Source organism: Herpailurus yagouaroundi, unplaced genomic scaffold, assembly GCF_014898765.1.
Source record: "Herpailurus yagouaroundi ecotype Mexico unplaced genomic scaffold, PumYag 483, whole genome shotgun sequence".
NCBI classification, from domain to species: domain Eukaryota; kingdom Metazoa; phylum Chordata; class Mammalia; order Carnivora; family Felidae; genus Herpailurus; species Herpailurus yagouaroundi.
The window spans coordinates 75,062-102,869 of NW_024412700.1; the positions used below are offsets into that span (position 1 = coordinate 75,062).

A 27,808-nucleotide genomic window follows, 5' to 3' on the forward strand; every position below is an offset into this window, starting at 1 on the left:
TTTCAACAAATCTTAACAGGAATGCACATTCCATTGAAGTGGTAAGTGACCTGGCTAGAAATCTATAGATTATAATCTGACTTGAAAATCAGAAATGATATGACCCAAATCCAAGAGGGAACGCTAACCGACCACCTCCTTGAAGTTCTAAAATCCCTATTTTGGATGATAAATAAGATTCAGGGTGTCCCATTACTGTGACAGATATGGATGCAGACACATCTAAATCAGGTACTCTAGTTGTTTAGAAGTCGCAGCAAACTGAAAACACACTCCCCAAAATTGAGAACCACAATCTTAGAGATGAATTCATACGCGGAGCAGCACTTTCTTGGAGAAAAAAGTAAAATCAACATCAGGGATGCCTCAACTTCCCAAAACGTTTAAAGCCAGAAAAAGGAAACGCAGTGAAAGAAGCTGAGGCTAGACGTAAGGATTGAAGGAAATGATATGCCACCGTAGCTAGAAACTTCTCATTCCATTGCTGAATTCCTAAAGGGTCGCGTGGTTTGGATGAGATGAGAGGAATTTAGAAGGGTGGTGCTATCCCGAGTAGCATACAAGCCTATCCCTGCCATGTAGGGGAAATCAGCCCCTGGCATAGTGCCTGCCCACGGTGGGCATGCATTCAACATTTGCTGAGCGCAACCAAAACCGGAACAGAAGCATTTCTGAACCCCGCGAAGCCGCGCTACCCGGACACGAGGTGGCGCTGTTCCCCATCACGGGGTGGGAAGGCGGGGCTTAGAGAGAGGGTGTGGCCATGTTCTCGTAGCCAATGGACAACCTGCCTGCTGTTCACTCTCTTGACAGCCAATGAGCAGGGAGCTGTGGCCTCGAGAGAGGAAACGCCCCGACGCGCGGTGGGCTTTTTCTCTGACCCCGGAAGCAAGGGATCTTTTGCACTTAGCGGAGGCGGGCGCGGTGGGGTGTGGCCTTGAAGGGCGCTCCCGCCCCTGAGGCCGTACCCGGTCCCCGAGCCCCATACCCCGCCGCCCGTCCTGACCCGCGGCACCCTGCAGGACGGAACCTCCAAGGGCTGCCCCGGGAGCACCCACCCTTTCCGGAGGGCCTGGGATCAGGCGCGGGGGTTGGGGGGGTGGGGGAGAGGGACCACCCCGCTGCGCGCCCAGCTCGTATTTGCAATCACGCTGACCCCACTTGCCCCCATCTACGTCTACAACCCTTTCGCAAGCAGGCGACCCTCCCTCGCTCGGGAAGCCCCCAGCCGACACTTCCACCCTGCGTGTTCTCTGTAGCCCCCCCTACCTCCCCAACTAGCACATAAACCCTGAAGTCAGGACTGGCTCAGGTGTGTTTGCATCTCCCGGCAGTCCTTACCAGAGGGCGGGGGCTCTTACACATTACCCAACTCAGCCTAACTCCTGGGACAATGCTGGTTCCCTGTGCCCGATCATAACAGAATGAGTCTTTCCTGTCACTCCATTACCAGGGAAAGAAAAGTGGATCGCAGGGGGAACAGAGTGACTCCAACTACTTCTGATTAGTCTTGTCCATGATTCCGAACATGATGTTTTCTGCCTGAAGGCGCATGAACTGAGCCCGCCTGAGGCACATGGGCTGAATTTGGGTGCTCAGAATAGAAGAGGAGGAAACCAATTAGGTGCAGCCCTAGAGACTTGGTTTAGGAGGCTCCTTCCTAACAGAGCATGTGGCCAGACCTGAAGTCAAAAATAAAAGTGGGGTACTTAAAGTTTATGCTGAGCGTGCAGTAGAACATGGACTCACTCCTGACTGCTGTGAGCTACAGAAACTAGCCCCAGGTTCTAATGGTTTCAGAAGAGAACGCTAGCTCACCATAGGAAGGCCTCCACAGAATTCGCTGGGAATGTCCAGGAGAGACTGGATATCAAGCGTCTGTCTCTAGGAGCCCTGGTGACTACTGTGCCAGGACTAGGAATGGCTCCAGACTTCCTCACTTGCCACTGTGTTTTTTCTGGTTGAAAAGGTGAAGCCGGAAGAAGAAAGGAAGTACTGTGCTCTTATGGATGTGAGTGCCTTCCTTCCTCCATGCTCCGTCTCAGGGACCTAGACCCAGTCTGTGGACAGGAGACCGGGATTCCTAAGTGCCTATTTTCTTGATCCTCCAATGTACTTCCCACCCTTTCCACCCTGCCCTGTGCCCTGGCAGGCTGGCCTTTATGGACTGCATTCATGGACTCCCTCGTGCCATGGATTCAGTCTGCAGGTAGCCCTCACAGGTAAATGAGATCAAGGTATTTGGTCCCCTGGCTTCCTCCGTCCAAGACCCTAGTTTGACATGGCAGTGTCCTTCTACCAAAGGCCACAGATCTTGTCAGGCGGCTCTGTCCTACAAGTCTCCCTCTTTCTAGAACCACTTCTGCCTCCTTCGGGTCTAGGGGTGAACATGGCTTCCAACTGGGGTGCCTGGGTGGCTCAGTTTGTTAAGCATCTGACTCTGGATTTCAGCTCAGGCCATGATCTCACAGTTGGTGGACTCAAGCCCCACTTTGGGATCTACTCTGACAGCTTAGAGCCTACTTGGGATTCTCTCTCTTCCCCCCTCTCTCTCTCTCTGTCCTTCCCCTGCTCATGCTCTCTGTCTCTCTCTCTCTCAAAATAAATAAACATTTTTTTTTTAAAAAATGGCTTCCAACTGCTGCTGGCCTCAGGGTGCTTCACTGTCCCTTGATGATTTCCCTTAACCCTGCCTCACCTTTGAAAATAGTCCCTTCTTTAAAGTCTTTTCATTCCCCCTGGGAGAATGCCATCTGTTTCCTAACAGGCCCCTAGCTGACATGCTGAGTTTTCTTTTACTCTCCTTTGATCCTAGAGTCAACCTCATTCACCAGACAAATATAATATCTACAATATGCCAAGGATGCAAAGCTACACACTAGGGTTGCAAAGATGAAAGACAGAGGTTACAGACAGTCAATGTCATGGACAATGATGACTGCGTTGGAGGTCAGTGCCGGCCGGGGCACAGCCTGGGATGGAAATGGTCAAGGGGGCATCACAGAGGCACAGGCAGCCAGGCAAAGATAGGGGACAGGTTAGAATGGTTCCAGGCAGAGGCAGCATAAAGATATGGGGTGCAGGGGGGAGCTGCAGGCAACTGGACATTGCAAGAGCGATAGGAGTCCCAGGTGGCAGTCACTGCAGAGGTCACAGAAGCCAACCTGTGGAAGCCCTTGGATCCCAGTGGGGGCCTCTGGAGGACTTGGACGGGACAGTGGATGGTCAGATCTCCATTATGGCAGAGACCAACAGACTGGAGGAGGCAAGTTTGGGAGCAGGGAGGTCAGGAAGGGTCTCCTGTGGGAAGGGAGGTGAACCGTAATGCCCACAGCAGGGGGACCAGAGTGCAGACGAAAAATCAAGCGTCTGCGTGCTGCTCACAAGTCGCACAGGGGCGGAGGCTGCCAGAGAAAGAGGTCCCAGTCTGGTGGGACTGTCAGATGCTTGGCTGGGCCATTTGGGTTGATGGGGGGGGTGGGGGGCTGGTGCCATTCCCATGATAAAGGAGGCAAGAAACCTGTGCGGATGATGTGTTCTGCTTGGACTTTGTTGAATTTGTGGTACCAATGGGATAAGCAAATGAAGACACCCATGAGGAAACAGTATATAGGTCTAAAGCTCCGAATAGCCCGGACTACAGTAAGACACTTAATAATCATTTTAAAGACGTTAGAGAAATGGCATAGGCCACGAGTACAGATAAGCTTCCTACTGCAATGCTATTTGTTGAGAAGTGGACCAGTGAACAGTAAGTACAACACTGAACATTTCTTCCAAACTGACTACACGCCAGGCACTATATCAAGGACTTTCTGCCGAATACCTTTCCCTCACTTACGGTAGCCCTCACAGCAACCCTATGAGGCACTGACTGGCGTTATCCCCATTTTACAAATGGGAAACCAGTCTCAGAATTTCGGTGATTTGCCCAAGGCCACACAGCCAGGAAATGTCATAACTGATGGTTGACTCCTGATCCTGGGCTTTTTCTACATCATTTTCCTGAATGGACTCCTCTGTGATTCAGTCTATACCAGGATTTTATTTTTATTTCTTCATGTTGCTTGCCTCCAAGAACAAGTAAGCCATAAAGATAAGGCTAGAATTGCCTGCCCTTTTGCTACAGACTGTGAGCTCTCAAATCTGTACTGTTTTAGTTTTGTCACCCCCACTAACTGAGGCAGACACAGGGGGAGGAAACCCTTCAACTAATACTAACTGCTCTCTCCTAACCGCACTCCAGATGGTTTGTGTTTCAAGTCAAGTAAACAGCTGTTCAGAAAATTCAAGCAGGGTGTGACTTGTGCAGAGAGGTAAAAAGGCAAACCCACTTCTGTTACTCCCTGTTTAAAGCATTCTGTTGGCTCCTCAATGCCTCCAGGATGAAGTCCACATCCGGCCCTCATCTACCTCTCCAGTTGCACCAACTACTCCCACCACAAACCCAACAACCTAGCTGGGCAGACCTGCTCACCATTCCTGAACATTCCAGCGAGGGTCAGTCGACTGCCTTTCCCCCCAATCTTTTACTGTGAAAACTGTCAAACATACAGAAAGTTGGAGGGGCATTTACAGCACATGCTCATATATCCGCCACTCAGACTCTACAATTAATGTTTTATGAGCTCTGCCTTATCACATAGCTATCCCTCCCTCTATCCATTTTGCTTTTTATGCATTTCAAGGTAAAGTGTAGACATCTATACACGTCCTCTAAATACTTCAGCATGCACCTTATTAACTAGAGTTTCACATTTGTCTTTGGTTCTTTTTTTTTTTTTTTTTCCTCTTCAAGGCAGAATTAACATACAGCAAAAGGTACAAATCTGAGAAGCATGTATCGGTTTTCTTGTTGTCGTAACAAATCCTCACACATTTAATGTCTTAAAACAACACAAATTTATTCTCCTGCACAGAATTCTATGGGTTAGAAGTCCAAAATGAGACTGGACCAAAGTCAAGGTGTAAGCAGTTTGTTCCTTCTGTAGGCTGTAAGCAGACAATCTATTTCCTTGCCATCTTCATCTTCTAGAACATTCCTTGGCTCGGGACCGCCTCCGCCCCACATCCTCAAATAGCTCCAACTCTGACCTCCCACCTCCCTCTCACGAGGACTCTGTGGTCACACCTGGATAATCCAGGATAAACCTCCCATCTCAGTGTCATTAATTTAATCCCATCTGTGCCGTTCCTTTTGCTACAAAGTTATTCATTCACAGGTTCTGGGGATTAAGATGTGGTCATTTTGGAGAGCCATTTTTCAGCCTGGCACATGCACCATTTAATGAGCTCTTACAAATGCATACACCTGTGTAACCCAAACCCCTGGCAAGCCCTGGGACAACATCCTGATATGCCCCAGAAAGTTCTCTCATACTCCCTCCTCACCAGTCCCCCCTCCCACTCCCACCACTCAGGGGCAACCACGGTTCAGATCTTTTGGCCCCTTTTAGAACCTCCTACAAATGGAATTATACAGTGTTTTGTCTTTTGTTTCCAGCTTCTTTCACTAGAATGATGTCACTGAGACTTATCCGTGTCGCAGGTATCAGTATCAGTCTGTTCCTTTTTATTACTGAGCAGCATTCTATCATATGAACAGGCCACTATTGGTTTATCCATTCACCTGCTGGTGGACTTCGAGCTGTTCCCACTTTTTGTCTGCCTGTACTTTTGGACCAGCTGCTGACAGTGCTCCTTCGGCCCGTAGTAACTGCCTGCCCCTGCATAAGCTCCTCTCACACACAATCAGCACCACATTTACTGGCTTTCCAGGTCCTCTTTCAAGGTCCAGTACCTCTTTCAAGACCCCCTCGGGAGCCTTTGGTAAACCACTGCCCCACCCCCGGAGAAGTGGTCCATCCCTTCTCTGTACCCCGGGCACACATCGGTCTCCGCATCTGACCATGTGTGACCCTTACTTGTCTACAGGCCTGTCTCTCCCCACTCAGGACCACATCCCCAAGAGCAGGAACCAGGGCTTTCATATCTGCACTTGGAACCATCCCTTAGGGTCTGCATGATGTCTTTCAGTCACGTTTTCCCAATGAGTGACACCCAGAGCAGGGTGTCCAGGTTGTGGCTGGAAACGACAATGCTAAAGAACGCAGATACCGGAAAGGACTCTCAAGGATGTGACTGGAAACCACAACGTTAAAAAACGCGGATTCTGGGAAGGACTCTCAAGGATGTTGTTGGAAACCACAATGGTAAAGAATGCGGATGCCGGAAAGGAGTCTCAAAGACAAGGCAGGTTGGACAGTCTCTCGTGAGACCTGGGGGCACCGTGGAGGTCACACCACTGGAAGAGGAAGACAATGAACATCCTGGGCCCTTGTCCATGACAGCCGAGGGCAAACCCAGGAAAAAGCTGAATTGTGGCCCATTTCCTGAGCAACAGAAAAACCCAGGGATTAGCGACACTCACAGAGATGTTCTTGGCATGGAAACCCGTAAAGGGATTAGCCAACCTGACACCCAAGACGCACAACATAGCCAAGACCTTGCTTCTTTTGGCAAGTGTCAGAGCCCCGTGGCAGAGAAACCTTTTCTGCCCTGAGCGCTCGCAAATCCCCAAAGCTGTGGAGGCCTACGGAAAACACTGGCTAATCAGCCCCTCCAAGTCTAGAAAAGCCTCGAATTGAATCCAAAGCCAAGGTAGCCTGCTAACAGACCTGAACATCCATACTGGGCAGACCATTCATCATGTGCACTGGGAAGTCAGTGCTGTGCCTCTGGGGAACGCGGTGGGGCTCCAGCCAGCTGGCGTCAGTAGGGAACCTTCTCATGTACGGAACCACCAGGAGTGCCTTGTGGAGCACCGCTAAACCCCTGCTGTTGAGGGTCCCTTCAGCTACCTGCTCTGTCTGGTCCAGAATGGGGACCAGGAGCTTGAAAATGTACCCTCCCATGTATGGAATCTGAATTTATCCAGGACAGATTCCAGTGGCTTAAAATCAGAGATTAAGCATCTATTTAGGTGTGAGAACATCTAACCCTTACCCAAAAGAGCTAATTTTTCAGACTTGGGCTCTGCCTTCTAGGAAACGTTATAATGTCATTGAGATGGTAAGAGATAAACTTGAATAAATGATATACTCAAACATTCGAAGGATTTTTTTTTTAATAAATACAAACAAAAGCAGGAGCATACTCACCAGTGCAATGGGACTTTTTGCTGACACTCACCCCAGCGTAGACACAAAAGCTTCTTTCTAGAAACCAACACGGAAGGGCTCCCCATGCTGCTGAAGTGGGCTCAAGACAGGACTCTTCTACAGGACAGTGCCCATTTGCCCCCTTATGGGGCTCGACACCACTTTGTCATAGGGAAAAACCTCCCTGTTAGGGAGACAGAGAGACCTGAGTGAAGATCCTGGTTCTGCCACTGACCAGCTGTGCCTTGGGATGATGCCTGTTTCCAGAATCATCTCTAGGATTAAGTAAGGTCAATGCACATAGGGTCGCTGGCACAGTGGAGCCTGGGCCTCCGGGAGAGGTGGGTGTGGCAGTAGGTATTCACTCATTAGTAAGACACAGACCTTCCCGTGCTCGTGTGAAAGGGCCTCTCCTCACTATGGAGAGGAGCTGGCCAATGGCCTGTGTCTCCCATGTCATGTCCTGACTGCAAGGCCCTTGTCCCAGCTCACTCAGGCTGACGATTGTAAAACAAAACTGCCAGATCCTGGTGGCAGAGGACAGGAGGACAAGGGTGAAACCGGGTGCACGGAGCATGGGGGGCTGATCCTGCATAGCCAAGGCCCACAAAGCCCCTTCTCCTTCTGTCTTCCCTGAGCCCAGCCCCATCGTGGCTCTAAGATCTTGATTATCAGTCTGGCTATTAATCTGAGCTGGCTGCCTGGACCTCATTCGTCCCTGTACTGATGTGGATAATGCATGATGATATATCATCTTTTCATCTTTAGCAAAAGGAAAACAATAACAGAGATAGAAGTAGTAATGATAATAAAAAATAAGAAGTCTTGGGGTGCCTGGATGGCTCAGTCGGTTAAGCATCTGACTTCGGCTCAGGCCATGATCTCACGGCTTGTGAGTTTGAGCCCCGTGTCGGGCTCTGTGCTGACATCTTGGAGCCTGGAGCCTGCTTCAGATTCTGGGTCTCCCTCTCTCTGCCCCTCCCCTGCTTGCACCGTGCTCTCTCTCTCTCAAAAATAAATAAACATTAAAAAAAAAATTTTTTTTAATAAGTAGTCTCTAAGCTGGGGCACCTGGATGGTTCAGTCAATTAAGCGTCTGACTCTTGGATTTGGCCCAGGTCACGATCTCACAGTTCATGAGTTTGAGGCTGGCATCAGGCTCTGCACTGACAGCTCAGAGCCTGCTTGGGATTCTCTCTCCCTCTGTCTCTCTCTCTTCCCTTCCCCAGCTCATTCTCTCCCTGCCTGTCTCTCAAAATAAATAAATAAATGTGGGTTGTTTTTTTCTTTTTAAGTCTCTAAGCTGGAGAGGAATGAAGGACCTGGGACACAAGTTCAATGGCAGAGGAGCCTGACACGCTCTCCTGCTTTTCCTGGTGCCACTTGTAGACTGGAGCGTGGGTTCTCAAGCAGCCCCAGAGCTTCCAGACCCATGTGCTATAACTTCACAAATGGCCGTTTGCTTGCCCGGCACTCTTTGCTTCAGCAAATGGGGAGCTATATAGGAGGAATGGGGCAAAAAGCCCAAATCAGTAAAAATAATGAACTGGAGCCAGCAAGGGTCAGGCTTGGAAGCAAAGGCTCTGAGACTTTGGCCTCAGTCACCTGGTACAATTTTGCTGCTGCCACCATCTGCCTGGAGCCTCTCTTCCTGACCCCTGACCTGGGTCCCTCTGCAATTCAACCTCACCCCTTAATCTTATCAACCCTGTTCATCTACCTTCATTCCGGCACTGAGCTAGCCTGGCTGCCCTCTACCCTGTCTCCCTGCCCTACCCCCTCTTTGGCCTTCTATATCCAGACTTAACCCTTGATCCTCTAAAGCAAGGACCAGCTATATAAATTGCACAACCCAGTATCAAATCAAATTGTTGGGCCCTTGTTCAAAAGTTAAGAATTTCAAGACAGCGATAGTAAAGCATAAGTTAAGGGCAGTACCCGTCTGAGTGTGGGACCCTGGAAGACCACATAGGTCATATGTCCTTGAAGCTGAGCTGACTCACATCACTCTCACGTGTGTTCAACCTAAGGGGCCTATGACACCATACAAAGATTTCTCTTCCAGTTGATCACCCCACACCCCATCTGTGTGGTCATCTTAACAGTAACCTGGTTGAGGGACCGCATCAAACTAAAAAGCATCTGCACAGCAAAGGAAACCATCAACAAAATCAAAAGGCAACTTAAGGAACAAGAGAAATTATTTGCAAATCATATATCTGGCAAGAGGTTAATATCCCAAATATATAAAGAACACATACAACTCAATAACAATAAAATCTGATTCAAACCTGAGCAGACTACCTGAACAGAAACTTTTCTAAAGAAGTGCTCAACATCAGGGAAATGCAAATTGAAATCACAAGGAGATACCACCTTATACCTGTTAGAATGGCTATCGTCAAGAAGACAAGATACAACAATGTTAGGGAGAATATGAAGGGAAAGGAAGCCTTATGCACTGTTGGTAGGAATCTAAGTTGGTGAAGCCATTATGGAAAATAGTATGGAGGTTCCTCAAAAAACTAAAAATACAGGGGCACCCGGGGGGGGGGTGGTCAGTCGGTTGAGAGTCCAATTCTTGATTTCGACTCAGAACATGATTGCAGGGTCATGGGATCAAGCCCTGCACTGAGCATCAAGCCTGCTTGGGAATCTCTCTCTCTCTCTCTCCCTCTCCCTCCCCCTCTCCCTCTCCCTCTCCCTCTCCACCACTTGTACACGTACTCTCTCTTTCTCTCTTTCTCTGTAAATTAAAAAAAAGATTTAAAAAAATAAATGTAAATACAACCACCATATGATCCAGCAATCTCACTTCTGGGTATAAACCCAAAGGAAGTGACATCAGGATCTTGAATGCACCCCATGTTTTTTCACAATTATTCACAATAGCCAGGATGTGGAAACAACCCAAATATCATTCACCCAATAGATAAAGAAGATGTAGGGTGTGTGTGTGTGTGAATATTTTTATATTCCATTGTGTGTATGTGTGTGCATAGGCATGCGTGTAAACATGGAATATTTTTCAGCCACAAGAAAGAAGGAAGTCCTGCCCTTTGTGACAACGTGGATGGACCTTGAAGGCATTATGCTCAGTGAAAGAAACCAGACAGAGAAAGAAATATTGTATGATCTCATTTATATGCAGAATCTAAAAAATCCAAAGTTATAGAAACAGAAAGGAAAATGGTGGTTGTTGGGGGTGGGGAGAAGGGGGAGATGTTGGTCAGGGGGTGAAAAGCTCCAGTTTTTACCCAGAACAAACAAGTTCCGGGGATCTAATGCACAGCCCTGGGATTATAGATAACAATACCATAGTATATACTTGAAAGTTGCTAAGGAGGAGATCTTGAGTGTTCTCACCACACAAAAAGAAATGGTAGCTGTGTGATGCAATGAGGATATGCTAAGGTTACAGTGGTAATCGCATTGCAACATTTAAGTACATCCAATCAAAGGTGTTGTGCATTTTACACTTATACCATGTTGTAAGTTAATGATATTCCAATAAATCTGGGAAAAAATAGTAACCTGGTTGAAACCTCACCCTGGAGCAGGGTTTTTTTCTTAGATTGCCAACAGCAATTAACCAAAACTCTTCTGACCTCTGGACTTCTAACATGTCTTCTACCCCCCTTTGCCACATGATCTGTTTATCCATTCACTCTGAAAACAAAACAGGAGAACCCACTGTCTGTATGCCAGGCACTGTATTGGGTTCTGTAGCTTTGAAAAAATGGAGATGCTGACTTGAGTCCCTGCCCACAAGGAGGTGGCAGAGGAGGCCAACCTGTGACCAGAGACCTGCCCGGTGACAGAAGAACACAGTAAGAGAGCCAGACGTGTGCCCTGGATGCAAAGGGAAACCACAGCTGCCTGGAGCGTGTAAAACAGGTCAAGAGAGGGCCGTGGTGCTGAGCCTTGACTGCCGGAGCCGGTAAGTGAAGGAGGAGAGAGAACAAAGGGGCGAGGGAAGAAAGGGGCAGGGTCCAGGAGCGGCCCCCCAAGCCAGGCTAGACAGAAGGAGCAGGGGGCGGGAGGCACTTTGGAGGTGAGTGGTGTTCCAAGAAAAACAGGAAGATTGAGCTGGGTGGTCAGGGGTGTTTCATGCCAATAAATAAGTTTACATTTTACCCAGTAGGCAGCTGGAACCCCCCAAAACAGGGAAAGGGCCACAGTCAGAGTTGTGTTCTCACAAAAGCATGGAGAACAGGTTGGGAGATCCAGGTGAGAGTCGGAGGGGGAGGCCACCCGCTTCCAGGTACAGATCAGGAGGGCTTCACACAGACCAATGGCTCTCTGCAGGAGGGCGTTTTTGCCCCCCAGGAGATAGAGGGGTACCTCGGAGATATCGCGGGTTCCGTTCCAGACCACTGCAGAAAAGCTAATATTGCAATAAAGTGAGTCAAGGGAGGTGTTGGTTTCCCGGTGCACGGAAGGCACGTTTGCACCACACACGTTTGCGGCGTGTGACGTGTGCCCCAGCACCGCGGCCAAAACGACAGTGGACACACCTCCGTGAAAAGAGACTTTATTGCTGAAACGTGATAACCACCGTCTGAGCTTCCAGCGGGTCCTAATCCTCTTGCTGGAGGGGGTCCTGTCCGACGGTGACAGCTGCTGACCGGGCAGGGTGGTGGGCGCTGAAGGCCGGGGTGGCTGTGCAGCATCTGAAAATAAGACAGCGGGGACGTTGGCTGCACCGGGTGGCTCTTCCCGTCACGAATGATTTCTCTGTGGCGGGCGGTGCTGTTTGATGGCATTTTACCCAGAGAACTTTCCCCGAACCGGGGTCTGTCTTCTCAGCCCCCGCGGCTGTTTCCCCAGCCAGGCTTCCGGAACGTTCCAAATCCCTTGTGACCGTGTCTTCGAGGCATCTCCACCGGGAGGAGATGCCACCTCAGGAAGTCGCTTTCTGTGCCCCTCCTCATCCGTCCAGGTTTCATCCTGAGATGGTGGCGACCCCATCCCCTCTTCAGGCTCCACTTCTGATCCCAGTTCTCTTGCTGTTTCTACCGCGTCTACAGTGACTCCACTGAGGTCCTGAACCCTCCATGTCCTCACCAGGAGGGTTGGAATCACCTTCTTCCAAACTCCGGATTATGTTGATAATCTGATCTCTTCCTGTAATCACGAATGTTCTTAATGGCTTCTAGAACGGTGAATCCTTCCCAGAAGGTTTTCAGTCGCCTTCAGATCCATCTGAGGAGTCCAAGTGTGGCTGGTGTGGCCTTCTGTCCAGACCCCTGCAACTCTCTCCACAGGAGCAGGAGGCCTTGTTGCCTTCTTACCACCCATGTGTTCCCGGAGGAGCGTTTTCATTTCCTTCCTGAGCGTTTCCTTCCACTTTCACAACTTGGCTCACTGATGCCCAAGACCTAGCTTGTGACCCACCTTGGTTTTCAAAATGCCTTCCACACTGAGCTCAGTCACGTCTAGTTTTTTTTTTTCCCCTAATTGAATAAGAATTTTTTTAATATGAAATTTATTGTCAAATTGGTTTCCATACAACACCCAGTGCTCACCCCAACAGGTGCCCTCCTCAATGCCCATCACCCACCTTCCCCTCCCTCCTACCCCCCATCAACCCTTAGTTTATTCTCAGTTTTTAAGAGTCTCTTATGGTTGGCCTCCTTCCCTCTCTATAACTTTTTTTCCCCATTCCCCTCCCCCATGGTCTTCTGTTAAGTTTCTCAGGATCCACATAAGAGTGAAAACATATAGTATCTGTCTTTCTCTTAGGACTTATTTCACTTAGCATAACACTCTCCACTTCCATCGCAGAGTGGCTGCACCAGTTTGCATTCCCACCAACAGCGCAAGAGGGTTCCCGTTTCTCCACATCCTCGCCGGCATCTATAGTCTCCTGATTTGTTCATTTTAGCCACTCTGACTGGCGTGAGGTGGTATCTCAGTGTGGTTTTGATCTGTATTTCCCTGATGAGGAGCGACATTGAACATTTTTCATGTGCCTGTTGGCCATCTGGGTGTCTTCTTTAGAAAAGTGTCTATTCATGTCTTCTGCCCATTTCTTCACTGGATTATTTGTTTTTCGGGTGTGGAGTTTGGTGAGTTCTTTATAGATTTTGGATACTAGCCCTTTGTCGGATATGTCATTTGCAAATATCTTTTCCCATTTCTTCAGTTGCCTTTTAGTTTTGTTGATTTTAAAGTGAGAGACATATGACCCTTCCTTTCACTCGCACACTTAGGGGCCACTGTGGGTGGTTAATTGGCCTCATTTCCATATTGTTGCATCTCAGGGACTAGGGGGGCCTGAGCAGAGGGAGATGGATGGGAGAAGGGACAGGTGGTGGAGCGGCCAGACCACCCGTGACGTGTAGCCATTAAATCCACCTTCTCATATGGGTGCAGTTTGAGATGCCCCGTAACAGTTACAGCAGTCACATCCAGGATCCCTAAACACCGATCACCAATAGCAAATACAATAATAATGAAAACATTTGAAATAATGTGAGAATGACCAACATCTGACACAGAGACACGAAGTGAGCAAATGTTGGAAAAACGGCCCCGATAGACTTGCCCAATGCAATGGTTGCCCCAAACCTTCCATTTGTATAAAACGCAGTATCTGCATGGGGCAATATGGCGAAATACAAGAAAACAAATAGGCCTCTGCTTGTCAATGTCCCGAGACTTTTCTGGTTGTCACAACCGGGGCGGGGAGCGGGGGCGACCGGCATCTAGTGAATAGAGGCCAGGATGCCGCTAAAGGTGCCATGGTGCATAGGACAGAATTCACAACACAGAATTGTCAGACTCAAAATATCAATAGTACCAGGGTCCCTCATGACCAATGACCCTGCATTCAGAAGGTGGTGGAATTTTTCCTTTGCAAACCAGCCTTCCCTAATCAGAGATAAAGCTCATGATGTCCCTCATTAGCCCAGAGATCTAATCAAGGGATTCAGCTGCCCTCCCCTGCAGCCCCCCACCCTGCTCTGGGACCCCCAGTGAAGCTGGGGAGGCCCCTGTGAAGCTCTTTCTTTCCCACTCTCTAGATTATCTCCAATTATCTCTGGTGTGCTGTGACTTTCTAGAAACAGCGTCAAGATTTAGCAATGGGAAAACTGAGCTGTGATCTCTGGCCTACCAACCCTGGACACTAGACCCATCTTCACGTATTCCGCTGCCCCTCCCCGCCAGAACAGGCCTGCTGCCCCCTACGTCATCCCCAAGGCCATCAGCTCTGCCCCTTTAAGAGAGGCAGGTGGCCCAGAACTTAAAGGACTCAGTCTTTGCCCAAGTGTTATCTGTAACAGTTGTCAATCATTAACCCCAAGAAGAGAGAGACTTATTTCAGAAACCAAGGTCACCCACAATGGGGAGGGACGAGAGCCAAACACAGAGCATGATGAGCTAGGGAAAAGAGCTGCTAACAAAGCAATGAGGCCGAATTCCAGAACTTCACACCTCAACTCCCCCGCCTAAGTCAAAACCAATGGCTTCACCCAGCACTCTGCCCAAGAAGTGTTCGTTTGGTCTCCGGTCCCTTGAGGTCGTTCCTAAAGACACCTCTGTCCCGCATGGTCTCCCCTGCATTCCCTCAGGCTTCTCCCACCCCCACATTTCCACAGGAGTGCACAATGTGGTCCTCACCCCGTCCACACCATCTGGGACATCTCCACCTCTGCCTTCCTGGGCACAGTGCCCCATTCTGCCTAGAACCCCCACCCTACTCAGGGTCCCAGGAGCACACTACATCTCAGCACCAAGGCTCCGCTCCTCCCTGACCCCTGCCCAGGGCACCCTCCTCCTCCTCAGTCCCTCATACACCCCAAGACCCCACTCAGGCTCTTATCTGTGAGCCCTTGGGTCAGCAGCCCTGAGCTCAGGGCTCAGAATTCACTCGCCTGCCGTGGACTGGAATCTGAAAGGGGGGACATGTAAAGAGGTTGTGATGAATTGAATGATGTCCCCCAAATTTCATATCCTTCCTGGAACCTCAGACTGTGACCTTATTTGGAAATAGGGTCGCTACAGATGTAATCAGTGAAGATGAAGTAGGGCAGGCCCTGAATTAAGTAACTGGTGTCTTTATACGAGGAGGGACCCAGAGACAGAGAACCACAGAAAACACCAGGTGACAATGGGGGCAGAGGTGGGGTGATGTGTCTACAAGCCAAGGAAGCAAGGGACACCAAGGGTTGGCTGTGACCCTAGAAGCTAGAAGAGGCCAGGAGGGACTTCCCCGAGGACCTTCAGAGGGAGCCTGTTCCTGCCAACACCTTCATCTCAGATTTTCAGTCTTCAAAACTGTAAGGAAAAAGTGTTCTGTTGTTTTAAGCCCCGCAGTTAGTCGTGCTTGGCTGCCACAGCCCTGGGAATGTGGTGTGAAGGGGCCGGAGCCTAGACCAGGAGAGTCTTGCAGTCCCGAGGGGCATCTCTTTCTAAACTCCGGCAGAACTCACCCTCGGGCATGGCTCGTGTCACTTTTATTCTGTGCTACCTGTCCTGTGATTTACCTTTCCGTGTACACTTTGGGTTGGCCTTTACATGAAAAGGGAGATTCAGGCTTGTACGTCCCACCTCCCTGCCTGCCTACAAAAGTACCCCCTACCCTGTCCCCTCTACCTGTCCTCTCTACCTGTCCTTTCTACCTGTCCCCTCTACCTATCCACTCTATCCTGTCCTCTTTACCTGTCCCCTCTACCTGTCCCCTCTACCTTGTCCTCTCTACCTGTCCTCTCCACCCTGTCCCCTCTACCCTAGGATGATAACGTGCAGCCACTCGCCTTTCTTCTCAGACCCTTCTTTTATGTATTTACAGACATCCATTACAGAATTAAGCATGTACCCCAGTGCATAGACCTAATCATCACTGGCCATGCAAAGTCTCCCCTGTCTCTCTTATGTGTGTATGTATGTACATATGCATATATATGGGTGCATGGATGTGTCTGTACGCACATGTGTGTGTGTGCATATATGTGGGCATACACGTGCTTGTGGGTGTGTGTGCATGTGTGTGTGTGTCCCCACTCCACCTTCCCCAGGCAACATTTCCTGGGGAAGCATCTATCCTTTTATTTGCATCTGTTCTTAAAAATATGTCAGTTGCTCTGTGTGCACATGTTTTAATTTATGTAATGGTATTGTGCTCTATCATTCATCCTGTTTCTTCCTACGTTCTTTTTTCTTTAATGTTTATTTATTTTTGAGAGAGAGAGAGAGAGACCATGCGGGGCTCAAACCCATAAGCAGAACCGTGAGATCATGACCTAAGCTGAAGTCGGAAGCCTAACAGACTGAGCCACCCAGGTGCCCCTCCTCTTACATTCTTAAGACCCACCCCAGTGAGTGGCTATGTGGACCACTCCGTTGCTTCCACCAACTGCACGGTACCCCACGGTGCACACTGACCGCCTCTCGCTGGCTGCCTATCCTGGTGATGGACACCCAGATGGCCTCCAGCTCCCATTTCCACCACAGTGTGTGTCTGAGTCCTACCTGGTGGATCTGTGGGTGAATCTGTGGCGTGTTCGCCAGAAGTAGCATCCCTGAGTCCCGTAGGGTGTGCAACTATCTAGGTGCCCACATACTGGGCCGGCCCTCCCGAAGGCTCTATCATCCGCATGCCTCCCCACGGCCTCTGCTCGAGCTACCCGTTTCGCCACATCTCCACCACCTCGCTTTCTCATTTCTGCCAGCAACGGGCATGAAATGAGATCTTGTTGTCGAATAATCACATCGTTCTAATCCCCACCACATGGGAGCATCTCCTCATGTCCCTGGACCATTTTGGTTTCCTCTTCTGTAAGTTGCCCCGAGGTTCCTTGCTTCTTCTTCCTGGCTTATTTGTAGGAGCTCCTAGATATAGTCCCTGTCACTTTGTTTTAAAAGCAGCTTTCTTGAGCTAGTCACATACCATACAATCCACTGGTAAAGTTAATAATCAATGGATTTTAGTATGTTCACAGAAATGTGCAACATGTACCACTGTCATGTTTAGAACATTGTCATCCACACACGAAGAAACTCCATATCCATTAGCTATCACTCCTACCCCGCTCCCTAGCCCTCGACAATCACGAATTCTACTTTCTGCCTCTATAGATTAGCTCATTCTGGACATTTCATTTAAGTGGAAGCATATACTATGTAGTCTTCTTTAACTGGCTTCTTTCATTTAGCATAATATTTTTTAAGATTCATCCATACTGTAGCATGTATCAGTATTTCACTCTTCTTTTCTTTTTTTTAATGTTTTTATTCATTTTTGAGAGAAAGAGAGACAGAGTATGAGTGAAGAAGGGGCAGAGAGAGACACACACAGAATCCAAAGCAGGCCACAGGATCAGAACTGTCAGCACAGAGCCCGATGTGGGGCTCGAACCCATGAAACGTGAGATCATGACCTAACTTCACCTTTTTTTTTTACGTTTATTTATTTTTTGAGACAGAGAGAGACAGAGCATGAATGGGGGAGGGGCAGAGAGGGAGGGAGACACAGAATCAGAAGCAGGCTCCAGGCTCCGAGCCATCAGCCCAGAGCCCGACGCGGGGCTCGAACTCACGGACTGCGAGATCGTGACCTGAGCTGAAGTCAGACACTTAACCGACTGAACCACCCAGGCGCCCCACTTCACCCTGTTTCAATGCCAAATACCATTCCAGTGTTTATCCATTCATCAGGTGACAGACCTTTGGGTTTTTTCTACCTTTTGGCTGCTAGGAGTAACTGTGCTATGAACATCTGTTACAAGTTTCTGTGTGGACATATGTTTTCATTTCTCTTGGGTATTTAGATGGTAGCTCTGTGTTTAACTGTTGGAGGAAGTGCCAACAATTTCCACAGTGGCTGCTCCATTTACATTCCCATCCGCAGTGCATGAGCGTTCTGATTTCTCCACATCCTCACCAACACTCGTTATCTGGCTTTTTGACTCCAGCCAACCTGGTGGGTGTGAGGTCATAACTCATTATAATTTCGATTTGCATTTCCTTGATAGCTAATGATATGGGCATCTCTTCAAGTGCTTTTTGGTCATTTGTGTATCTTCTTTGGAGAAATATGTATTCACATCCTTTGCCCACTTTTTTCATTGAGTTGTCTTTTTTTCTTATTGAGTTGCAAGTCCTTTATCAGATATATAATTTGCAAATCGTTTTCTCATATTCTCTGGGTTGTCTTCACTTTCTTGATGGTGTCCCTTGAAATACAAAAGTTTATGATTTTGGTGAGGTCTGGTTTGTCTGTTTTTTCTTCGGTTGTTTCTGCTTTTGAGCCATGGCTAGGAATCCCTCCTAACTCAAAGTCAAGAAGATTTATTCTGGGGTACCTGGGTGGCTCAGTCAGTTAAGTGTCCAACTCTTGATTTCAGCTCAGATCGTGATCTCACAGTCGTGCGACCAAACTCCACTCGGGACGCCACACTGAGCGTGGAGCCCACTTGGGATTCTCTCTTTTCCTCTCCCTGTGCCCCACCCCTGCTTGCTCTCACTCTCTCTCAAAATAAACAATTTTTTTAAAAAGAACTCAAAAAATGAAGACTTATTCCTATGTTTTCTTCTAAGCATTTTATAGTTTGGCTTTTACATGACGTCTTTGATCCATTTTGAGTTAACTTTTGTGTATAGTGTGAGCTAAGGGTCAAACTTCATTCTTTTATGTGTGGTCCCTCTCTGTTCTAATCTTTACAAGTATCTTTTCCTGATCTGTCCTCACCCCATTATCCTGGTTATGAGGTCTTTTGTAGAACGGAAACAGACTGCACTTCTCAATGTCAAGTTGTTCCTATAACTCTCTTTGTCTCTTTTGGACATCCTCAAGTCTCCATGGTGTTGGTGAGCCCATAATGGAGACTAACCAACCCTCAATCCTTCAGACAATGAAGGAGAAAGGATGTAAGAGAAGTCATCACATCAATCAGTTTAACCTTTAGAGCTAATCCCTTTCCTTAGAGACACCAAAGGCCTTCCGGAATTGCAAACAAGTAACAGGTTGACTAACTGTTTTCTCCTTCCTTGATCTAGCTGCCAATAAATACCAAAATCACTTGCAATACAAGTAACAGGAAGATAATGATGAGAAATACAAAAGCCACATAAGAACAAAAGAACAGGAAGTCAAGACGTAGTGATGGGGGGAATAATGAACCTCTCCTTCCAAGCCGCTCACTATTCCCGATTCTATTCTTTCCCTCTGACCACGAGCTCTCTCCTTTGCCCACGTTCCCCTTACCATCAAACCTGAGCTACACAGTGCTGCTCCCCTCCCCACTCCCAGGTTCCCCAGCCATCCTGACCGACCTTGTCCCCAGCCAGCTCCTCCCTCCTTTCCCCATAGAGATGGCTAGTAAGACCTTCTGACTAACTTAGGGGCTTCTCCCTCCCAAGCTATTCCATCTCTGGTTCCCTATTCTACATACGCGTCACATTCTCTGTTGTTGATGTTGGTGTCTGACTCTACCAGCCCCTGCCTTTGTCCATGTAACTGTTTCGAGTGAGGCTGCTTCCTTACTAGTAAACTTGCCCTGGTCTTTATCTCTGACCTCTGAAACTCGCCACCTACTTTTTTTTTTTTAATTTTTTAAGTTTATTTATTTATTTTGACAGAGAACAGAGCCCACGAGCGGGGAAGGGGCAGAAGGTGGGGGGCAGAGAGAATCCCCAAGCAGTCTTTGTGTGCAGTTAGCACAGAGTTCGATGTGGGGCTCAAACTCACAAACCGTGAGATCATGACCCGAGCCAAAGTCAAAAGCTGATGCTTAACTGACTGAGCCACCTAGGCACCCCCAGAAACTCACCACCTACTTTAACAGATGACGGCATTGTGCACGCAGCTCAAAATGGAGAAGATAGCACACAAGTCTCATGGAAGGTCCCCTGCGGCAGGAGGAATGATAGGGAGACAGATCTAGGACCATGTGCTGTTTGGGAAAACAGAAGTGGACTCTGGTCACTACAGTGGTGAAGGACTGAGGAGTTTCCAGACGTGGGTCCTTGAAGGTGTAACAAGATCTTTCCTGGCTGCAGCAGCCAGAGCCCCATGCACGTCTTCACGCTGCTTTATGCCAACTGTGGAACCCCTGAGCTGCAGTTCCTCACCTTGGTCAGTCCATGCCTCGCCCTGTCCCTCCCTCCAGGGCGGGGTCCATGGAGCCATAAAGCTCAAGGAGTCAGAGGCAAAGGCTGGTAGCGGAGGCAAGCCCACAGGGGAACACACAGGTGCGTTCTGATGGGGGATGCAGGGGAAGGGGTGAAGGGGTGACTGGTGGGGATGGAAGCAGGGGGAGAAAGGTGTGGAGGGAAGGGGCAGGAGAAACACAGACACAAGGGGTGGGTGAGCCAGAATACAAGGGGCAAGAACCCAGAGGAAATGACTCCAGGGTGCAGCACACTCGTATGCAACATAAACCGCCCAGGGGTGAGATAGGAAAGGCACAGAGAGGGCATGGATGCTGTTCTCAGGGTGCTGGGGATGAGAAGTGGGGAAGAAGGGCATGCCTCACGTTTCTCGGCCTGGGCTCTCCCTGGCTACCAATTCTCCTTCCTCCTGGGGCTTCATTGCCATTGTCCACCTCACCGGCTGCCCGCTTGGATGTCAGAGTAGAAGATTGTACCAGGAGGGGCGCCTGGGTGGCGCAGTCGGTTAAGCGTCCGGCTTCAGCCAGGTCACGATCTCGCGGTCCGTGAGTTCGAGCCCCGCGTCAGGCTCTGGGCTGATGGCTCAGAGCCTGGAGCCTGTTTCCGATTCTGTGTCTCCCTCTCTCTCTCTGCCCCTCCCCCGTTCATGCTCTGTCTCTCTCTGTCCCAAAAATAAATAAAAACGTTGAAAAAAAATTTTTTTAAATAAAAATTAAAAAAAAGATTGTACCAGGAAAGGTAAAAGCTAAAAGAACAGCCAAGTTCAGGTTGAAAGGACCACGGATCTCCTCCGCATCTCCCTCCTTAGCAAAGCAGAAAGAAATCTGGACCTAAGAGATTATTAAAAAAAAAAGAGAGAGAGAGATTATTAAAAAAAAAAGGGGGGGAGCCTGACCGAGAAGAGACATACGGAGGAACTTAAATGCTTATCACTAAGTGAAAGAAGCTGATCTGGAAAAGCTGCACAGTGTAGGGTTCCAGCTGCGTGACATCCCAGAGAAGGCAAAACTCTGGAGACAATAAAAGGGTCGGTGGTGGCCACAGGTTTGAGGGAAGGGAGGGATGAATGGATGGAGCACAGAGGATTTTTAGGCCAGAAAAAAATGCTCTGTACAATACTATAATGATGGATGCATGTCATGGCACATTTGCCAAACCCCGTAGAATGTACAACAGCAAAGGTGACCCCTAATGTCGACTGTGGACTTTGGGTGACCTTGGTGTGTCAGTGTGAGTTCATAGATGATAGCAAATGACCCACTTTAGAGAAGAACATTGTTCATTGGGAAGCTGCATATGAGTAGGGGTCAGAGGTACCCGGAAAATCTCTGTATCTTGTGCTCAATTTTGCTGTGATCCTAGAACTGCTCTAAAAAGTAAAATCTACTAAAAAACAGGGGCGGGGGGCGGTGAGCCTTGGCAAATTTAATAGCAGATCACACGCTCACCCCATGTCCTTTTGCTGGCTCTGGATTCACCCAGCAGTCCCGAAGTCTCCTGTGAGTCCCTAGGGCCCTCCCACCAGGGCCAGGGGAGAAGATAAGAAACCCAGAGGGGGCTCTAGTGGCTGCCCTGGGGGGGGGGGGGAAATGACGTGAAAAGCCTGACACAGTCCCCCAAAATGGAAGGGGGAGAGGCATCTCCCTGAATGCCACCTGGGATGGCTCCACATTGCGTGGATGGTCCAGCAGCCGCAAGCTGGGGGCTCCACCAGAAGTGTCAAAACATTCTGGAGCAGGGCTGGCCACCCCGTCCGCACCCTCAGAGCCACAGGTCTACAGCCTAATCACAGTCGAATTACTTTACATTGCTTCCATTTTTACGTATGTTGGTATCACAGACCGTATCTTCATAGTTGACTTTAAAAAGAAGAGGAGGGGCGCCTGGGTGGCTCAGGCAGTTTAGCGTCCGACTCTTGACTTCGGCTCAGCTCATGATCTCATGGTTCTTGAGTTTGAGCCCCGCATCAGGCTGTCAGCGCAGAGCCTGCTTGGGATTTTCTCTCTCTCTCTCTCTCTCTCTCTCTCTCTCTGCCCCTCCCTGATTCATGCGCTCTCTCTCTCCCTCTCTCTCTCAAAATGAATAAATAAACTTAAAAAAAATTAAAAAGAAGAGTAGCTAGCATTTCTTGGGTGCTTCCTAGAAGGTAGGCATAGTTCTAAACACGTTATCTTTATTGTCCAATTTGTTTCTTGCATCAGTTCTAGAGGTAGCTGTCGCAGTCATTATTTCCATTGTGTAGTTGAAAAAGTGGAGGCCCAGAGACCCTGAGCCACTTGCCCAAGGTCACACAGCTGGTCCTAGTGGTAGCACATACGAGGACCCGAGCACAAGCAGCCTGACCCTGGGGCTGACTCTTTGACCTTCTACACTAAATTTCAAAATGTATCTACATGAAAAATATCATATTGTATCAGAAATGTAGTTTTGCTGTCAATACCTAATGACACAACTAGCACTCAAGGTGGAGAGGTAAGAACCCAAAGTTCTGCCCTGCTGAGCAAATACACAGAAAAGGGCAAAACGAGCTCATTAGGTAAGAAAATGCACAGGACTCGCAGAGGCCTGCAGATGAGCAAGGAGAGGGCACAATTACAATTGATGGGAAGCACAGACCTGAGCAGCATTGGGGCCCCAGCTGCCATGGAGGCCTGGCTCCCACAGGAATGGGTGAGGGAGGGGGCTGCGGCTGCAGGAAAACCACCCAGCCAAGGGACATCGCTGTGCAGGGCTCGTGGAAACTCACTTCCTCCCATAAAACAACTAAGTTCATCTCTGCTACTCCATTCCAGAGCCATGCAGGGAGAGACCCTGGCCCTTGGCTGGGCCATTGCCACCATCTTGGCGCTGCAGACAGTGGCCGCAACCAAGTGCACCCCACGGACCCTGCACCACAAGGCCAGGGTGTTCGAGGACCTGAGTGCCCAAGAGCTGAAGGCCGTGCGCAACTTCCTCTGGTCCCATAAGGAGCTGAGGCTGGAGCCTTCCCGAACACCGACCATGGCCAAGAACTCCGTGTTCCTCATTGAGATGCTGCTGCCCAAGAAGCAACAAGTACTGAAATTTCTGGACAAAGGTGGAAGGCCTCCCGCTCGGGAGGCACGTGCCGTCATCTTCTTCGGAGCCCAGGAGCACCCCAACATCACCGAGTTCGCTGTGGGGCCCCTGCCATGGCCCTACTACATGAGAGAGCTGCCCCCCAAGCCTGGGCACCAGGCCACCTGGGCCTCCAGGCCCATCTCCTCGGCGGAGTATGCCCTCCTGGGCCACGCCCTGAAGGAGGCCACGAAGCCCCTGCACCAGTTTTTCCTCGATACCACAGGCTTCTCCTACCAAGATTGTCACTCCCGATGCCTGACTTTCACAGACGTGGCGCCTCGGGGCCTGGCCTCCGGCGAGCGCCGCTCTTGGTTTATCTTGCAGCGCTTTGTAGAAGGCTACTTCTTGCACCCCACTGGGCTGGAGCTCCTCCTGGATCACAGAAGCACCGACGCCCAAAACTGGACGGTGGAGCGGGTCTGGTACAATGGGAAGTTCTACCGGAGCCCGGAAGAGCTGGCGCGGAAGTACGAGGACGGAGAGGTAGACGTGGTGGTTCTGGAGGACCCATCGCCCAAAGGCAAGAGTGAAAAGAGCACGAAGGAACCACCCCTCTTCTCCTCCTACAAGCCACGTGGGGACTTGCCCACCCCCATCAATGTGACTGGCCCCCGCCTGGTCCAGCCCCAAGGTCCCCGCTACCGGCTGGAGGGCAACACCGTGCTCTACGGCGGCTGGAGCTTCTCCTTCAGGCTGCGTTCCTCCTCAGGGCTACAGGTCCTGAACGCGCACTTCGGGGGCGAGCGTGTAGCCTATGAGGTGAGCGTGCAGGAGGCGGTGGCGCTGTATGGAGGACACACGCCTGCGGGCATGCAGACCAAGTACATCGACGTGGGCTGGGGCTTGGGCAGCGTCACTCATGAGCTAGCCCCTGGCATCGACTGCCCGGACACAGCCACCTTCCTAGATGCCCTCCACTACTACGATGCCGATGACCCGGTGTGCTACCCCCGAGCCCTCTGTGTCTTTGAGATGCCCACGGGAGTGCCCCTCAGGCGACACTTCAATTCCAACTTCAGCGGCGGCTTCAACTTCTATGCAGGCCTGCAGGGCCAGGTGCTGGTGCTACGAACAACGTCAACAGTCTACAACTATGACTACATCTGGGACTTCATCTTCTACCCCAACGGGGTGATGGAGGCCAAGATGCATGCCACCGGCTACGTCCACGCCACCTTCTATACCCCAGAGGGGCTGCGCCATGGGACCCGCTTGCACACACACCTGCTTGGCAACATGCACACTCACTTAGTGCATTACCGCGTCGACCTGGATGTGGCAGGTAGGACTTGGGCTCTGGAAAGACCCTCCCACCAAACACTTGCATCATAAAATCAGGAGCCTTTGCTAGAAATCTGTGAGCCCCTGAAAAGCAGTGAATGTGACACCCTGCCCTTCCCCAGCAGGGGGGCTGCATTGGCCCCCCCGCAAGGGGATGGATTAGGCAGAAAGGTGCACTTGCAGAGGGTTACGGTGGAGACATTGCCTTGGAGTATAGGAAATGTCGCTGCCCAGCACCCTAAGATGTCATCCACAATACTCCTTGTCTCCTGGATTGATGATGTCCCCATAGAATATGGCAGGGGCATCATGACAGACTTGGCTTGACCTCAAATCACTATCAGAACAGGCCTGACTCGGAGTCTTCTCCTCATTCCTCCACGGTTTCTTGGTTTTAATCCCTTCCTCCTACCCTTACAGCAAGCTCGGTGTGCATCCCCAGGATCCTCTGTGCTCCTCTCCTGGTGGTTTGCTCTCAGAGGGCGTCTGGGATGGGGATCCGAGCACAAAATGAGGATATTTCAGGTCAGGGGGCTTGGTTCTCATCCTCCTTCTTCCTGCACACCTGTAGGCACCAAAAATAGCTTCCAGACCCTGCAGATGAAGCTAGAAAATATCACCAATCCCTGGAGCCCCAGACACCAGCTGGTGCAACCGACCCTGGAGCAGACAAGTTACCACCGGGAGCGCCAGGCGGCCTTTCGCTTCAGACAGCCTCTGCCCAAGTACCTGCTCTTTGCCAGTCCCAGGGAGAACCGCTGGGGCCATAAGCGCAGCTACCGACTTCAGATCCACTCCATGGCCGACCAGGTGCTGCCCCTGGGTTGGCAGGAGGAGCAGGCTATCACCTGGGCCAGGTAAGGGAGGCTTGGGAGGCAGAGAAGGGCCCCGGGCTCCTCTCAGTGTTCAAATGTCTGTGTGCATCCATGTTTCTATCTACGAGATTCTGAGTCCTCTCGGTGGTGTCTCTGGACCTGCGAGCACGTGTGTGTCTGGGGCTCTGTGTTTGGGGAGGGGGGAGGGGGGGAGGGCCCTGCCAAGCACCAAAGCCTCAGTTGACGTTCGGTCAGTCTGGCTGACGCCCCGGAGATGATCTCACATTTGGGGGAAGGCAGTAACTTTCCGCCATCGTTCGGAAGGGCTGGGAGGTTCCCTGGCCCCCAAAGCCACCTGGTGTCTCTTCTGGGCAGGTACCCCCTGGCCGTGACCAAGTACCGGGAATCAGAAGTGTGCAGCAGCAGCATCTATAACCAGAATGACCCCTGGAACCCACCTGTGGTCTTTGAGGAGTTTCTTAAAAACAATGAGAACATCGAAAATGAGGTACTGGCCCCGCCTTCCCCAAGCCCTAGCCCGAGACCAGATCTGTGCCCGGTTCCAAGATGGACGGCAGCCACTCGCCGTGTGGCGGGCAAGCTCAGTGGTCTGCCCCTTAAAAATGGGGTCTGAGGGGGGCGCCTGGGCGGCTCAGTCGGTTGAGCTTCCGACTTTGGCTCAGGTCATGATCTCACAGCTCGTGGGTTCAAGCCCCGCATCAGGCTCTGTGCCGGCAGCTCAGAGCCTGGAGCCTGCTTTAGATTCTGTGTCTCCTCTCTCTGACCCTCCCCCACTCACACTTTGTCTCACTCTGTTTCTCAAAAACAAATAAATGTAACAAAAAATTTTTTTAATGGGGTCTGAGGGGGCTGCCCACCCCTCTCCTCTCTGAGCTTCCCCTGCCCTGCCCACCCCTCTTTCCCACAGGACTTGGTGGCCTGGGTCACAGTGGGCTTCCTGCACATCCCCCACTCAGAGGACATCCCTAACACTGCCACACCAGGGAACTCCGTGGGCTTCCTGCTCCGGCCTTTCAACTTCTTCGATGAGGACCCATCCCTGGCGTCCAGAGACCCCGTGATCGTGTGGCCGCGGGACGGTGGCCCCAACTACGTCCAGCGCTGGATCCCTGAGGAGGAGGGGGACTGCTTAATGCCTGACCCTTTTAGTTATAATGGGACTTACAGGCCTGTGTGAAGGACCCCCAGCTAACCCCACCTAGAAGCCCAAGTGCCCCCTCAGGGACAGGCAACAAACCCCTCAGGCTCCACTCCTTGTGCTGCTTCTTGCGGGAGGCACAGGGGACGGGGCCACACAGTAGGTCATGCATGTGAGATACACTCAGATGAGAAAGCAAGTGGCCTTGACCTCCCTTCACCTTGGTCCACTCCACCCCAGAAAAGACCTCTATTACTAGGGCAAATGACACTCACCGAAATATTAGATTTACCTAGCAGATTGGCTTTAAAAAATAGACCGACAGCTGCGCCTTGGGAGTCTGCCGGGGCCTCTGGGATGTCGCTGATGGGCATGCAAAGTGATTCAGCCAAGGAAGACGCTGCAGAAAGCACCTTTACCCCGTGACACACTGATCCAACTCCTAGGGCTTTAACGCAGAGATCTAGCTACCAACACGGGGAAAACATGCGCATGTGTGATTCACTACAGTAGCGTCCGTGATAGCCAAGTCTGGAAGCAACCCAAATATCCATCTACTAGTGAGATCCTGCAGGTCTGAATAAACAATGCTGCATCCACACAACGCAATTCCAGGTGATTGTGAAAGAAATTGTATGGGCGAGAACATTCTCTGCACTGGTGGAGAAAGGTCTTGGGGGTCTATACATGCCCTAGAAAGACAGGCAGGAAGATACTAATGAAATTGGTTGCCTGTCACACACAATTAGTGTGTAACAAAATGCCACGGGCTGGGTGCCTTATAAACAGCAGAAGTTTATGGCTCACAGTTCTGGAGGCTGAAGTCCAAGATCAGGGAGCCAGCGTGGGCACGGGGAGGGCCCTGCTCTGGGTTGCAGACCTGATTTCTGGATGTATCCTCACTCAGAGGAAGAGGGAGGGGGGTGGAAGGGTGGAGCAGAGGGAAGGACGGGGAGGGCGGGGCAATGGAGGGGCAGGTCAGTTTCTGGGTTCCTCCAGGCCCTGCCCACCCTAGGGAGAGCAATAATCACCCACACAGCCACTGCCAGGGTGCCTTCTCTCCAGTGCTGACTTCTTGTTGTTGTTTTCAATGTTTATTTATTTTTGAGAGACACAGAGACAGAGAGACAGAGTGCGAGTGAGGGACGGGCAGAGAGAGAGGGAGACGCAGAATCTGA

At 50.3% G+C, this 27,808-nt stretch overlaps 1 protein-coding gene across 1 annotated transcript; it reads left to right on the forward strand.

Annotated features, from left to right (window-relative positions):
• Window positions 1–10,821: 10,821 nt before the first annotated feature.
• AOC1 (amine oxidase copper containing 1) lies at window positions 10,822–27,234 on the forward strand. The gene is made up of 5 exons (XM_040464508.1): window positions 10,822–11,100; window positions 23,069–24,657; window positions 25,228–25,513; window positions 25,847–25,979; window positions 26,400–27,234. The coding sequence occupies exons 2-5, from the start codon at window positions 23,073–23,075 to the stop codon at window positions 26,667–26,669; spliced, it is 2,274 nt and encodes a 757-aa protein (XP_040320442.1). The 5' UTR covers window positions 10,822–11,100; window positions 23,069–23,072; the 3' UTR covers window positions 26,670–27,234.
• Window positions 27,235–27,808: the final 574 nt, after the last annotated feature.

Bases quoted from the DNA above. Each gene is read 5' to 3' on its own strand.
- AOC1 (XM_040464508.1), top strand. From the start codon at position 23,073: ATGCAGGGAGAGACCCTGGCCCTTGGCTGGGCCATTGCCACCATCTTG. The intron at 25,514-25,846 runs GTAAGGGAGGCT...TCTTCTGGGCAG, and splicing joins CAGGCTATCACCTGGGCCAG to GTACCCCCTGGCCGTGACCA. The intron at 25,980-26,399 runs GTACTGGCCCCG...TCTTTCCCACAG, and splicing joins ATGAGAACATCGAAAATGAG to GACTTGGTGGCCTGGGTCAC.